The 13,732-nt window shown below is 41.9% G+C and overlaps 1 protein-coding gene across 1 annotated transcript in view; it reads left to right on the forward strand.

Annotated features, from left to right (window-relative positions):
• The window catches only part of syngap1b (synaptic Ras GTPase activating protein 1b), a 168,931-nt gene that overhangs the window by 118,828 nt on the left and 36,371 nt on the right, over positions 1 to 13,732 (forward strand). Inside the window, exons 5-8 of the mRNA XM_080426138.1 lie at positions 4,771 to 4,865; positions 6,924 to 7,045; positions 12,444 to 12,597; positions 13,034 to 13,132. Of these exons, the coding sequence (XP_080282264.1) occupies positions 4,771 to 4,865; positions 6,924 to 7,045; positions 12,444 to 12,597; positions 13,034 to 13,132 (470 nt within the window). The remainder of the gene's footprint in view (positions 1 to 4,770; positions 4,866 to 6,923; positions 7,046 to 12,443; positions 12,598 to 13,033; positions 13,133 to 13,732) is intronic.

Below are 13,732 nucleotides of genomic sequence, written 5' to 3' on the forward strand. Positions count from 1 at the left end.
TCACATACAGTACAGTACATCGTGGTGGCAAACGTGATTGTAATCAAATAGCATCAATGAGGCATTGTGCCATATTATAAAGCCAAACACATCATGAGAATAGAATGCAAAGACTCTCTGAAGTTTATGAATCTAAATTGGCAAAAATGGGACCAATATATACACATTCTTTTCACCCTAAGGGTCGGAGCAGTGAGTCAATTCACAGACTGTCTGCTTATGTTGTAAAGGCCCATGGTCTATAGCTGTATCTATAACTTTTTCATGTCAAGGACCCCCAAATTGATATGTATGTGGCCGCGGACCCCCACCTGAAAATATGTTGTGCCAGGGACCCCTAGCAGCAAAGATTTGTGTTCAAAATGTGCACTCTGTGCCGTGCTATGAGCTTGTATATCTGCTATTTGCCAGACCCAGAGGGTCGGCCTACATGAGGCTCTGCCCCCTTTCGTCCATACATGGGCGAAAAAGACCGGCTGTATAAAAGGGACCCTTTCTTCTCCATACATGGGCATAAAAGGGACACAGGCTGACACGTAATACGAAGTCCGTCATACGAAGTCCTTATAAAGTACTAGGAATTTATTCTGGGTCTGGCAGAACCAGGTCTCCTGGTCTTGTTTTGAATAGCCAAAGTATAAAATACGGATAAAGGGGTTAAAATGATTGTAAATTGACCCCTGCTTTATTAACTAATTTTGCTGGGGACCCCCCGGTAACCTCCCAAGGACCCCTGGCGGTCTCCGGACCCCACTTTGAGAACCAATGGTCTATAGCTTTATCCACTGGACCGGTCTCACCTTAGGATGGTTATGGCAGCAGAATCTCCTAAATCTCCTTTTACCTTCTTTCTACAATCTGCCTTCTCTGGAGGAGGCAAAGCTAATTACTGTAGTTTGGGAAATATTACTTTCTGAAGGACATCTAGATGTTGCTGTTCAGAGGGATAAATTGCGGTGGTTGTGGTTATGACGCACTGTATAATGATAATGTGAACTCTGGTGCTCCCAGCTCCCAGGCATGTGGCTCCTGTTAATTGCCGGTGATTAAGACTTTATAAGGAATAGCAGTCAGTCACCTAAAAATCGGTTAGAGTGTGTATATCCAGTGTTGTGTACCCTGAACCCCCTAAAAAAAACTGTCACGCTTGGCTCCCCCATACAGTCTATGGCCGCCGTCACATGATCAGTGTAGTCAAGACCTCTATTTATCTTTTGACACAGTGAAAAGGGACAAAGCCATGGCCACTGAGGGCAATGGCAAAAAAAAGGAAGTGTTGTAATTGTCATAATTTTCACATTTGCAGATTTTACACCTGTGACATGGCAAACAGAGTATCAGATTAAACATTTCAGCACAAAATAATTTCAGTTTTATGGCTGCTAATGGGACTTTCGCCCTACAACAAGATAATGGTGAACATCATGATAGTGTCCCTTTAACTACTTACAGTGTATGCCCCTATTATTGGATAAAGGATGAGGCCGCACAGCCTATTATTGGATAGAACATAGGATAAATAATACATTCCTATGACACAAAAATATCTTGATAATTTTATATACCCCCCCATATACCTAGTAGTTATAAATATACTGTAAGTTATCACCTGGGCATTTAATAATTTCATAGCCTTATTTATTCACGAAAAAGAAAATAGTATTTGATCAACACTTTCAGGTGTCATAACAGAAATACAATACAATACATACATACATACATACACACAGTACATACATACATACATACATACATACATACATACATACATACATACATACATACATACATACATACATACATACATACATACATACATACATACATACATACATACACACATACATACATACATACATACAGTAGATTACTGTCGGAACTGCCCTGGTAGTCCTGCTGGGATTTCCAGACCGTGTGGGAAGGGAGTTGGCTGATAACACAGCAGGTGCTGCTGGTAGGGCCTCACCCTTGTTGATACGCAGCCATTCTGTGAACTGTTGAAAGTTATTAGCCGTTTTTATGTTCTTTGTTTTAGATCCTGTGTTCTGGTTAATGGAGTGTTCCCTCCACAGCAAGGTGGATCACAGTGACAGTTCAGCACGTAGTGGCACGTTAGCCGTGGTGGACATAATACTCAACCCCCATTACTTGAGTCAAAGTATGGCTTTGACTTTTTACACGGTTCCAGTTCCGAATTGGAGCCACCTGTAAGTGCTCTTTTAAAACGGTTTTGAAGGAGAGTAAGGATTCACATTTTTTATGACTGTTGGTAGTGCATTCCACATTTTTGTGGCATAGCAGTAGAACAAATTTGATCCCTTGTTAGAGCCAAATCTGGGTTGAACGTGACAACCCTGAGACCCCCTGGACCCCACTTAGAGAACCACTGGTATAGATACTCCTGGTCAAATATTACTCAACTACAAGTGACAGTTGCTCTGTCAAATTTGTACTTGTAAAGATTTTATAGAAATGTAAAAAAATATAAGTAAGTAAGTAGGTCTGAGAGGCTTATTGTCGGTATCAGCTAGAGAGCAGGAGTCTATCCCTGTTTCTCAATGCGCTAGACTGGGAGATGGATTGCTGAGGTGGAGCTCAACGCCTATACAGCTCGCAGTACTTACCGCACGACTTGCCGCACCCAAGCCGTGTTACTCATACACTGAGTTGGCGGTGCCCGGGATCGAACCCATGACCTTGAGGCCAAAATGTGAGTGCTTTACCGACTGAGCTACCCAGACACATAGATAGTATAAAAGTGAAAATAGCAGATCTACAATCTCACACATTTTTCACTGTTTGAAATATGGCTTAAGTGGTTAATTCATAATGTATTTTTTCCCTTCCCAGAAATATAAAAACACAATATTTGTCTTTGAAATGTACTGGAGTGAAAGTCAGAAGTATCCAAAATTACAAATACCAAAGTACAGATACTCAAATAATGTACTTAAGTACAGTACTCAAGTAAATGTACTTCATTACTATGTCCACCACTGCAGCTACTACCATATCTGCCCTACGGCTGATGTTGTTGTCTGATACAGCTTCTCATCCTTTCTGTCCTTTCATCACTCCATTCACCAAGGGTAACAAAAAGACTGGGTATGTGACAAATACAGCTACAGTACAGTACACAGTTTGTTCCCTGCATGTTCTCTTCTCACTTTAATTTTGAAACTGTGAATTTAGAAAGAAAGCGCGAGAGAGAGAGAAAATGAGGGGCTGAAGTTCACTGAGGAGAGGTAGAAGGATAGATGTACTATTTAAATTATGGAAAATAACTATGTGGGAGAGGAGGTGTGTGTGTGTGTGTGTGTGTGTGTGTGTGTGTGTGTGTGTGTGTGTGTGTGTGTGTGTGTGTGTGTGTGTGTGTGTGTGTGTGTGTGTGTGGTGTGTGGTGTGGTGTGGTGTGTGCGTGTGTTTGTGTGTGTGCGTCTCTCAGTTCATGCGCGCGAGGAGCGCTGTGCACCTAAGTATTAGTGCACCTGTCTGATCAGAGGCTGGCAGAGAGAAAGAGACAGTGGTAGAGAGAAAGAGAGAGACATTGAGAGCATGGAGAGGGATGACTTAACATGAATGCGATAGAGAACCAGAAGTAGACACACTGCGATAGCAAGGAAGAATAAAATAAGAGAGAGAACATAACAGTCAGAATATTTAGCTACAAATGTAACAGGGTTATAATGTATCTCCCCCCAGAGGTGCTACTGTAGCGGCAATAAAAAGAGGAAAGGGCATGAAAGGAATGAAAAGAAAAAAGTTACAATATTATATTCCACAGTCCACACTGTTGCTGTCATTCTAGTCTGGAAACTGTATGACAACATGATATCCCAAAAATCGATTGAAATTTGGCTTGGTGAGAGTGGTTTAACGACCAAGTGTGATCGTTGACCTACAGGGCACCGGAGGTGAGATTGAAGTGTGGGCTGCTCCAGCCAGGCCCTGCAGGCCTTTACACTGTATCCCTCATTCATGGAAGGGTTTATTCCCTTACCGGATAATTCACTGCTTTAGGCACAGACTCGCAGACGGAAGTCAATAAGTGTTTTTGTTTAATGCTCACTACACTCTCGTCCCTTGATCCATGCAACCCCCCCCCCCCCCCCCCACCCATCCATCCTTTGCTCTGTTCATGCACTCCATGCAGACTATTAATGTTCGCTTTGTCTGACATCACGGCATAAAATCTATCCTTGCGTTTCTATCACCAGTAGCTGAGCCACACACGCACGCATGCATGCACCCACGACCGCAGGCACACTCGTGTGAGCACACTCGCTCTCGCGCGCGCGCACTCTCACACACACACACACACACACACACACACACACACACACACACACACACACACACACACACACACACACACACACACACACACACACACACACACACACACACACACACAAACTCCACTTATGGCATTCCCCTTTGTTCATTTCCCCTTGACGGGGTGGAGGTAAGCCCACATGACTATATTATGATTTCCAGCTGTCCTCACCTTTGACCTCCATCTAGATCGTACCTTGTTTCATTCCCGGCTTTCATTCTTCCAGGCGCTCCCATCAATCAAAATAAACAAAACCACTGTTGTTCAGCCCACTGTTGTGTCTGTTTATTTCTGTAAATACCTTGCCTTTTCTCTGCTACAGTTTCTCAATCTACTTGACCCACAGTAATAGCGTCGACACGTTTCCAGCATCTTTGTTTTCTGTTTCTCGGTTGTTCTGCGTGTCTCAACCTGTCGACTTGCTTCTCTTATAGATCATCGCGCCCGGCGGAAGAGCATCGCCGCCGCGATCAAGCAGCCGAGCATGGAGGTCCCTCCCGCCGCCCCCCCTCAACCCTTCCGACAATCCGTGAGTAACCCCCCCCGCTGGCCCCGCCCCCGCTCGCTGCCCCCGTCCCTCTCTTTGTCCCTCGCCCCGCCCTTCCCCTCCTCAACCCCGCAGCACACCTGCGGGCGCCGCTCGCGCAGAACCCCGCCTCTCCTCTCTCCCGCACTCCCCCTGACCGTCTCCCCTTGCCCGGCCCTCCCTCCGGGCATCCCATGCCGGTTGCCCAGAGGCTCCAAGAAGGGTCCCAGCACGCCCCCGCTGGCCCGCTCGTTGCCCCTCTCCCCCTCCCTGTCCCTCCCCCTGCCCCGTCACTCGCCCACCGCCTCCTCCGTCTCCTCCTCCTTCCCCCCTTTCTCATACTGGGGCGGAGGAGACTGGAGGGCCGCCATTCCGAGTCCAGTGGCGGGACCATACATCGCGTTCGCACCACTGCCCCCTGTTGAGGTACGTGACAAGCCCTCCTGGAGCAGAGTTCCTCTCCCAACCCCTGTGTGACCTCAGTTTTGTGTGGTTCACCGTGCTACAGACTTTTATGATTAGATGTTGCATACTTTTTTAAAACTGAAAGTGTCAGACAGACTGGATAATCAAGCCAGCATTAGTCATTCAGACCATTAGCATAGAACCAACAGATGGAGCCAAGTATTTAGTCATATCCCCAAGACAGGCTTCAAAGGCATTCGACTCATTCCAAATGACGGGGTGTCGTTTCCCTCTCATGATTCACCCACTAAAGTTTAAACAATGCTGATATGTATTGCTCTTGCAGTGCATCTTCTTGGTAAATGCTCTGATGTTCTTCTCAGAGGTTAAGCCAATAAAGTATTCAATCAATGGTCATTACATATTGACTGTGAATGCAACTTTTGCCATTTAGAAATTTTGTTTTAAGAAACCTGCAGGATTCCTAATGCTTTTGTTTTTCATTCTCACCTTCAACTCTTAATTGAAAGAAAAATGCCACCAATTCCATTTACAATTGTTCTTGTCTTAAACCGCTGTCGATATCATTGTAAAGCCATTCTGTCCTATCTAGGTTTAACATTCATTTGCTGATCACCCATTGAAATGCAAAGTATGGAGCCCCACATAGGACAAACTGTACAACCATTACTTTACCACAATGCAGATCATCTATCTACACTATGGTACACCGCTGCCCACTGTTGGCCACCTTATGACACTTCAGCATTCATAAACTCATAAACGGATGTGTGTAGGCGTACCCTTTTGTTGGACTATAATACACAAATCTTATTGGTTTCCTTCATCATGCACCACATTCCATGTGTGCCTGCTCACAGAATTTTCCTCAGGTTGCTTTTCATTTATCCATTTAACTATTGTGTTAATTTCTACTGCATTTCACACTGTCTTTTGTGGTCTCTATAATTTCGACTCTTTCTGGGACAAATGCACATCTGACATTTGCATCTTTTATTTATTTATTTAATCATGATCACAAAACCCACAAATCCATCTTTTCCCCCTGGGTTCATTCACCCACTTCCTCCTCTCCTCTCCATGCCACGTACTTTCAGTGGCGGACTGTAACTAAGTACAGTACATTTACTTGAGTAAGGCAAGTACATTCTTTGAGTATCTGCACTTTACTTGAGTATTTGTATTATTGGATACTTTAATACTTTATTTAATACCAAGCAAGTACTCCAGTACTTTAACTCAAGTACACATTTGACTGAGCAACTTTCAAAATAATAAATTACAAAGTACATTTTCTTTTTAATATCAAATTGCTGTATTAAAATCAATAGAATATCTATAGTATATAGTGAAAAGTGAGCTTGTACATCGGCTATTTTCATAACATTTGAAACAGAGCTTAAGTGATTAATTCATAATGTACCTTTTCCCTTCCTAGAAATGTAGTGGAGTCAAAAGTAATATTTGTTTTTAAAATGTAGTGGGAGTGAAAAGTCATAAGTATCCAAAAATACAAATACTCAAGTATAAGCACCGATACATTTTTTTTCTTTTTTTACTTGAGTACTCAAGTAAATATACTCAGTTACTGTCCACCACTGCTCATTGGTCCTCCTCTTCTCCTTCGTGTTCTAGAGTTTCCTCAGTAGAAGGTTGAAGGGCTCCATCAAGAGGGCTAAAAGTCAGCCCAAACTGGACCGCACCAGCAGCTTCCGCCACATGATCCTCCCCCGCTTCCGCAGTGCAGACCAAGACAGGTTAGTACAGCCCAGTGTTGATTTCGTCGACTAAAACTATGACGAAAAATGTTGGTTGATTACCTTTTTTTCACTGACGAAAACTAAATAAAAACTAAATAAAAACTAAGCTATGATGACTAAAACTATGACTAAATATATTGACAATTTCGTCGACAAATGAAAACTAGACTAAAATGTTAGTGAGGGACTAGTGGAGAAGAGATCCAGAACTAAAAGACAACTCATTTTTTGTTTGTTTGCGCTCAGAAGCTCACAACGCGAGCTCACAATGTGAGCTTGCAGATCGGCTATTTTCAGTATGCAACCAAGTGTAAAATCAGCCAATATGACGCCATTAAGGCACCGCCAAGATACATTTTAGTCGACTAAATCAACTGTAGATTTAGTCAACTATAATCTTCTGATATTTAGTCGACTAAAACTAGACTAACAGTAAAACATTTCAGATTACTAAAATATGACCAGATTGAATTAGATTCTAAAGATTAGGAATAAAACTAAATCTAAATTTGCTGTCAAAATCAACACTACTGTGAAGATTTTGCAAGTGGTAAAAGAAAGAAAAAATCACACCCTGTGTGAAGTGGGCGGTGTCTTGCTAGCTAATCACAATACTGAATGGAGTCAACCAATCATGTACAAAAGATAAATACATTTATTGAAACACTCTTTATGATGGAAGAAACCATAACTTTAAAAAAAAATATATATATGGGTTTTTTTAAGTTATGGTTTCTTATATAGGGCTATGCACATGTGTCATGTGACACTGGCCAATCATTTTTGGCCAATCACAGCGCAGGATTTGTTGTACAAATATCCAAACCTCACTTATAGGGGCGGTTTCACCGCCCAAAAATCTGCACACTGTCTTTGACGCTTTTTTCCCCGCTTTTTTTTTCATATCCTCCCCAATCCCCGTTATGCCAATTAATCCTTCCCCACACACTTGTGGGTTGTCACTGCTATTGTATCCTATACTGTACTCGCCTACCAGTGAGGCGCCCCCAACGGAAGGACGTAAGAGCCTTCGTCCTACCCCTCCCGCCCAACACTCCCCGCTGACAGGTGCCGCCCCAGCTTGTAGAAATCTGTGCGATTCCCGGTGTCACGATGCATCGTCCCGGGATATATCGCGATATTAAAACGTCATACTATATTGCGATATGTTTTTATAAAGTTGAAAGTGATATGAAATGTGAGCTTACCATAATCACAGTAATCATAATGTTTCTGCACTGTCAAATATATATATATATATCAAATATATATCTAATCTGGTCTAGAGATTTTTACAAGTAACCCTCTGTGAAATTACACTTTTTACTTGGTTGGTAAAGTCCAGATGACAACAATATGACTATGAGGTTGGTGGAATTTATACTTATTCAGTGTTTATATTATATGTGTTATTAGTGTCTATCTGTCCTTTGAAACAATGTGGTTTACAGTTAATGAGAATTTTCTTCACTTGTCTCTTAAGCTTGTATAATTCTATTTCTTTTTGTGTGTAAAGCACTTTGTAACTTTGTTTCTTTTTTAAGTGCTTTATAGATGATGGCCAATGTTGATGATCATTTGAAGAAAATTATAATGAAAAAATATATTAATATCGTATCGATATCGTGAGCCAAATATCATGTATCGTATCGTTAAATGTGTGTATCGTGACACCCCTGTGCGTGGTTGTGGATGTGTGCGTGCGTCCATCACTCACTGTTTATTTCACATTCATTCCTTCTAGTGGCACTCACACTTACAATAATTCAGTAGCGTTGCTGTCGTTCAACATGGAGATTTTGCACAGGCTGTGAAAAAAGACCCTGGCCTGGACTCTCCATGGCAACCAATAGACAGCCATGTGGCAGCTGTACAGCCCATAATAAGGCAGTGTGTGGGATATCTGCTTAATTATACCTCCTCTGTGTCATTGAGCTACAGCCATACTGGCATTCTTCACCACAGCAGCACAAGAGGTACATTCTTATTCATATTCTGTGTGATGTAAATTCATTGGATCCCTTTTATTTTGTGGTCTTGGTACTTGACTACTACTTTGGTACTTTGATTTGCTTTTTTTTGTAAAGGATCTTTCTTATGGGGGTGAATAACATGATTTAAAGTTTATAGATTTCCAAGTTATATAGTGTTGTTGACTATATGTATATTAGATTCAAACTCAACTATAGCCAGTGGTAAAAATATGAATAGTTTATGGAAATCTAGCTACTTTTTCACTGAGATATTATTGTTTTCAGGATTTTTCATTTTCCAGAATCTCACAAAAATGCATTTATGCAAGAGAATCTGTAGTCTTAGGTTCTGTGTCCACTGAGAACGTCTCTTGAGTTGCCAGTCTGCCATGCATTTCTTTGGTAAAGACGCACTGGTGCGATCCTCTTCCCAGTGCCCGAGCATCGTGACCTGGGCGCTTCAAGCTGGAAACAGTTCACCTTTTGATAATCCTGGTTGTGTCTGACAACCCGGTAATTTACGACCCGACGTTGAATCCTTTCCACACAACCATGTGAAGCCTGTTTACTTTGTTTCAGCTAAGCTATTTGTGCTAATAACATAGATCAGGACAGTTGAGCACAGCAATGGTTGATCGGTCTGAAGTTGTGGGTGTTAATAAACGCTGCATGCGAGCGCTCCACAGCTCAAAAGGCATTCTCAGTGGCCCCTTACTGGACAACACAGTAAAATCCAGTGTTCATTTATACATTTGTAACTGAAACTGTACTAATGTAACAAAATGGACCCATTACATTTGTACACTCAGAGTTAAATGAACACTGAGGATGTTACTGTGTGCAGACGCTGACCCTACTACAGCCAAGTCAACCTCTGACTTTGAAATGTTAACAAGGTCCTCTTGATATCCATGATAAGGGTCGAAAGTTCACCCAGGGTAGTGCGAAAACATTTTCCAGTCCAGGTGTCTGGCCAAGCTGTGCATCCAAATGATTTATTCATTTGGGAAGGTGCCGCGTGTCTATTATCCCCGGTTGGCCAGAGAGCAGACAAGGTCAAGCTGCTTGTGAAGGCGAGGTGTGTTTGCCAAGGCCCTCCCTACAGCATACAGCAACCTCTGGGCCAGCCACCATTTTGACTTTGGTTGTTTTCTTTCGTTGATGCAGAACCGATGCAGTACTTTTTTCCCTTTTTCTGATAATTTTTTCAGCATTATTTGAGAGTGACAGTGAGTAGAGAGACAAGAAAGGCGGTAGAGTGAGAGAGGGGGCATTCTCATACCGCATGTCTCATCTACTGTACCCTGCCATCCCTTCTTCTCAAAAGGATCCACAGTTTACATAACAGACAAACAACCTGATTTCCTCTGAGTGGTCCTTTCCCTTGCTCTCTCTCTCTCTCTCTCTCTCTCTCTCTCTCTCTCTCTCTCTCTCTCTCTCTCTCTCTCTCTCTCTCTGGTATCGGCTCCGCTCATGACCTCCCCCCACTCTCCATTTTCCTTTATTTCCCTCATTCTGACTCATTCCTTTGGGTGCTATTTTTATCTGTCTCTCTCTCTCTCTCTCTCTCTCTCTCTCTCTCTCTCTCTCTCTCTCTCTCTCTCTCTCTCTCTCTCTCTCTCTCTCTCTCTCGCTCCCCCGTTCTCATACATGTATACCCGGTGCTGCTGTGATGATTAGAGTTGTGATTAAACGTACAGTACATAAAGACAGTGTGAACGTGGAGGAGAAAGGACAGAGAAAGAAAGTCAGCTGCAACAGGGACTTCTTAGTAGGGAATTTATCCTTTCTTTTCTCTCTCTGTGTTTACCTCTCTTTTCTCTGTGGTCTGTGTCAATGCCCTTACCCCTGTCCTTCTCATTCCACTGTCTCTGTTCATGTCCAACATGGTGCTGGCTGCCTAGTATATACTTAATGTTTGCTGTGTGTGTGTGTGTGTGTGTGTGTGTGTGTGTGTGTGTGTGTGTGTGTGTGTGTGTGTGTGTGTGTGTGTGTGTGTGTGTGTGTGTGTGTGTGTGTGTGTGTGTGTGTGTGTGTGTGTGTGTGTGTGTGTGTGTGTCTGCCGAGCTCCATCTGCAGACATGCTTGAATATGAGTGATTGCGGGTCCATGAGAGTGAGTGTGTGTGTGCCTGCATGGATGTGTGTGTTCCTGGAAGGGAGTATGTGTGTGGGAGTACATAAGTGAGTGTAGGCAAGCATGACCGACAGGCTTTAGAGACAACCCGTATTCACATGTTGCTGTGTGCCTTGCAGTATCTACAGTTTTACAAAGTACAAGCTCATGTTCATTTCGGGGTACATTTGGTTACATTTGTAGTTGTGAATGGATAAAGAAAAACACTGAGGATTTACTTGCTGGTCTGGATGAATGAATGTGTCAGGTTAAGATGGAAATCATCGTTATCTAAACCTCTGACCCAAGAACAAGCCGGGTTTATTGAGCTGGTTTGACGAGAAATAAACTGTCATGATATAAAAAAATATATAAAAGTCATTTTATTATGTATCATTGTTTGAACTTCTCTCTTGACTGATGCAATAAAATCTTAATCTGTAGCTGACATTTCACACGTGCTAAGTATCAGTATGTGTGTTCAATACATTATCCTTAGGCGGCTAATGTACTGTACCAGGGACCTTCCGTCTGGGAATCGGAAGGTCCCTGGTTCGATGCTCACAATCCGAGCATCGAATCAGGCAACCTTTTTGTTGCCTGATTAAGTGTCCCAGAGCAAGACACTTAACTCCCAAATGCTCCCCTGTGCTCTCACTTGGAGCAAGCCACTACTGGGTCAATGCAGAGAAGTAATTTCCCCCCAGGGATAACTACAAATTCCCTTTATTACCTTTATTTACATGCTAAATGCTTGCTGAAATGTATTGCACACACATTCTGAGGTAGAGTTGTGGGATGTTGGTCAATTCATTCAAATATGGACACTGAAAATGAAAGGGTTATGTTATCCACTCTATTTACATGCAGAGAATGTACACTTTGTGTTGTCAGTGTCTAGCAAAGCACAATTTATGTTTCCTTTTTGTGTGGATGGAACTGCCAGCAGATTTGCCACAACAGTGTCCTTGTACTACATTTTATATTTTGAGTAAGCTATGCTCGCTCACTGTATCGATAATTCTGTGTCACCTTGTATGTATGCATGTGAGGTAGTGGTATTTATATTATTCTGTATTTATAATAAATACAGAATGTAAATACACAGGTCAAATTAAAGCAAGTTATTCCGCTTTAGCCCTACCTCTGTGTCTCTATATTATTTTTGCTTTAGCCCTACCTCTGTGTCTCTATATTATTATTTTCTTTTACAAATAAAATCTCTGTAGGTGTCGATTGTCCAATGAGAATCTCTCTGAGACCTCTCCCTTTCTCTCCCCCCCCCGCTCTCTGATTCTGATCACCAGGACACGTTTGATGCAGAGCTTCAAAGAGTCCCACTCCCATGAGTCTTTGCTGTCCCCCAGCAGTGCTGCTGAGGCCCTGGACCTCACCCTGGATGAAGATGCCGTCATCAAACCAGTCCACTCAAGTATCCTGGGACAGGAGTATTGCTTTGAGGTGGGACTTCACCTACCTACCCACCCAGCCACCCACCCACACCCACTCAAGAACAATCTTTACAAACAAAGTGAATCATTAAAAAACTCTGAATTAATTGAAAATGTTATGTTAAAAAATATATATATATATACACACATACTGTATATAATATAATTTTCAATTCATTCAGAGTTTTTATATATATGCCATATATATGGCACAAAAACAGCAGTTTTTGTGTTTAAAGTTCAAAATGTGCCCCCTGCCCCACCTTTTAATTTTCTGTCATTTTACAAAAACAAACAAAAGAAAAACATTTTATATCTTTTTGTTTTTTAAGTTGAACATACCAAAAGTTCTGACTGAAAAAACAGACATTGTAATAGCACCTTGGTTACAGTCTCCATAGATACTAATGGCTGTGGTTGTTGATGTTACCATTGGCTAACCTCAGGTGACTACGGCGTCGGGAACCAAGTGCTTTGCGTGTCGCTCAGCTGCAGAGAGAGACAAATGGATCGAGAACCTTCAGAGAGCTGTCAAGCCCAACAAGGTGAGGGGAGAGAAAGGGATGCGGTAGAGGAAAAAGGACGAGCCCTCCCTCTGTCTGTGTGTCTCTCTCTCTCCTCCCTGTCTCTCGTTGTTGTCTGTCATCAACAGGAGCGCACGGCTTCATTTTTGTGTGTGAATGCCATTCTTTGTCTATATGTGTTTTTCTTGGACAATAGCTGCCTCTACATTTTATTTATATGTATGTATATATATATATATATATATATATATATATATATATATATATATATATATATATATATATATATATATATATATATATATATATATATATATATATATATATATATATATATATATATATGTATGTATGTATGTATGTATACCCACACACACACACAGTATGTAGAGGCGGAATCTTTATTTCCACCCCCAAAGTACATAAACAGGAACATACAGGAACGTTGCCCTTTAGACATACCTGTATAATGACACAAACAAAATCAGTCTGGGATGAGGTTAGATAGATGGATGGATCTCACAGGTCTAGGGAGGAGACATACACATCCCAATTTTCTCTCAGATTCCAAAAAGAAATCCCCCCAAAAAATTAACAGTGCATTTTATGGCAACCAGTCGA

This window comes from Gymnoscopelus braueri, assembly GCF_963280865.1.
Source record: "Gymnoscopelus braueri genome assembly, chromosome: 4".
In the NCBI taxonomy this organism is placed as follows: domain Eukaryota; kingdom Metazoa; phylum Chordata; class Actinopteri; order Myctophiformes; family Myctophidae; genus Gymnoscopelus; species Gymnoscopelus braueri.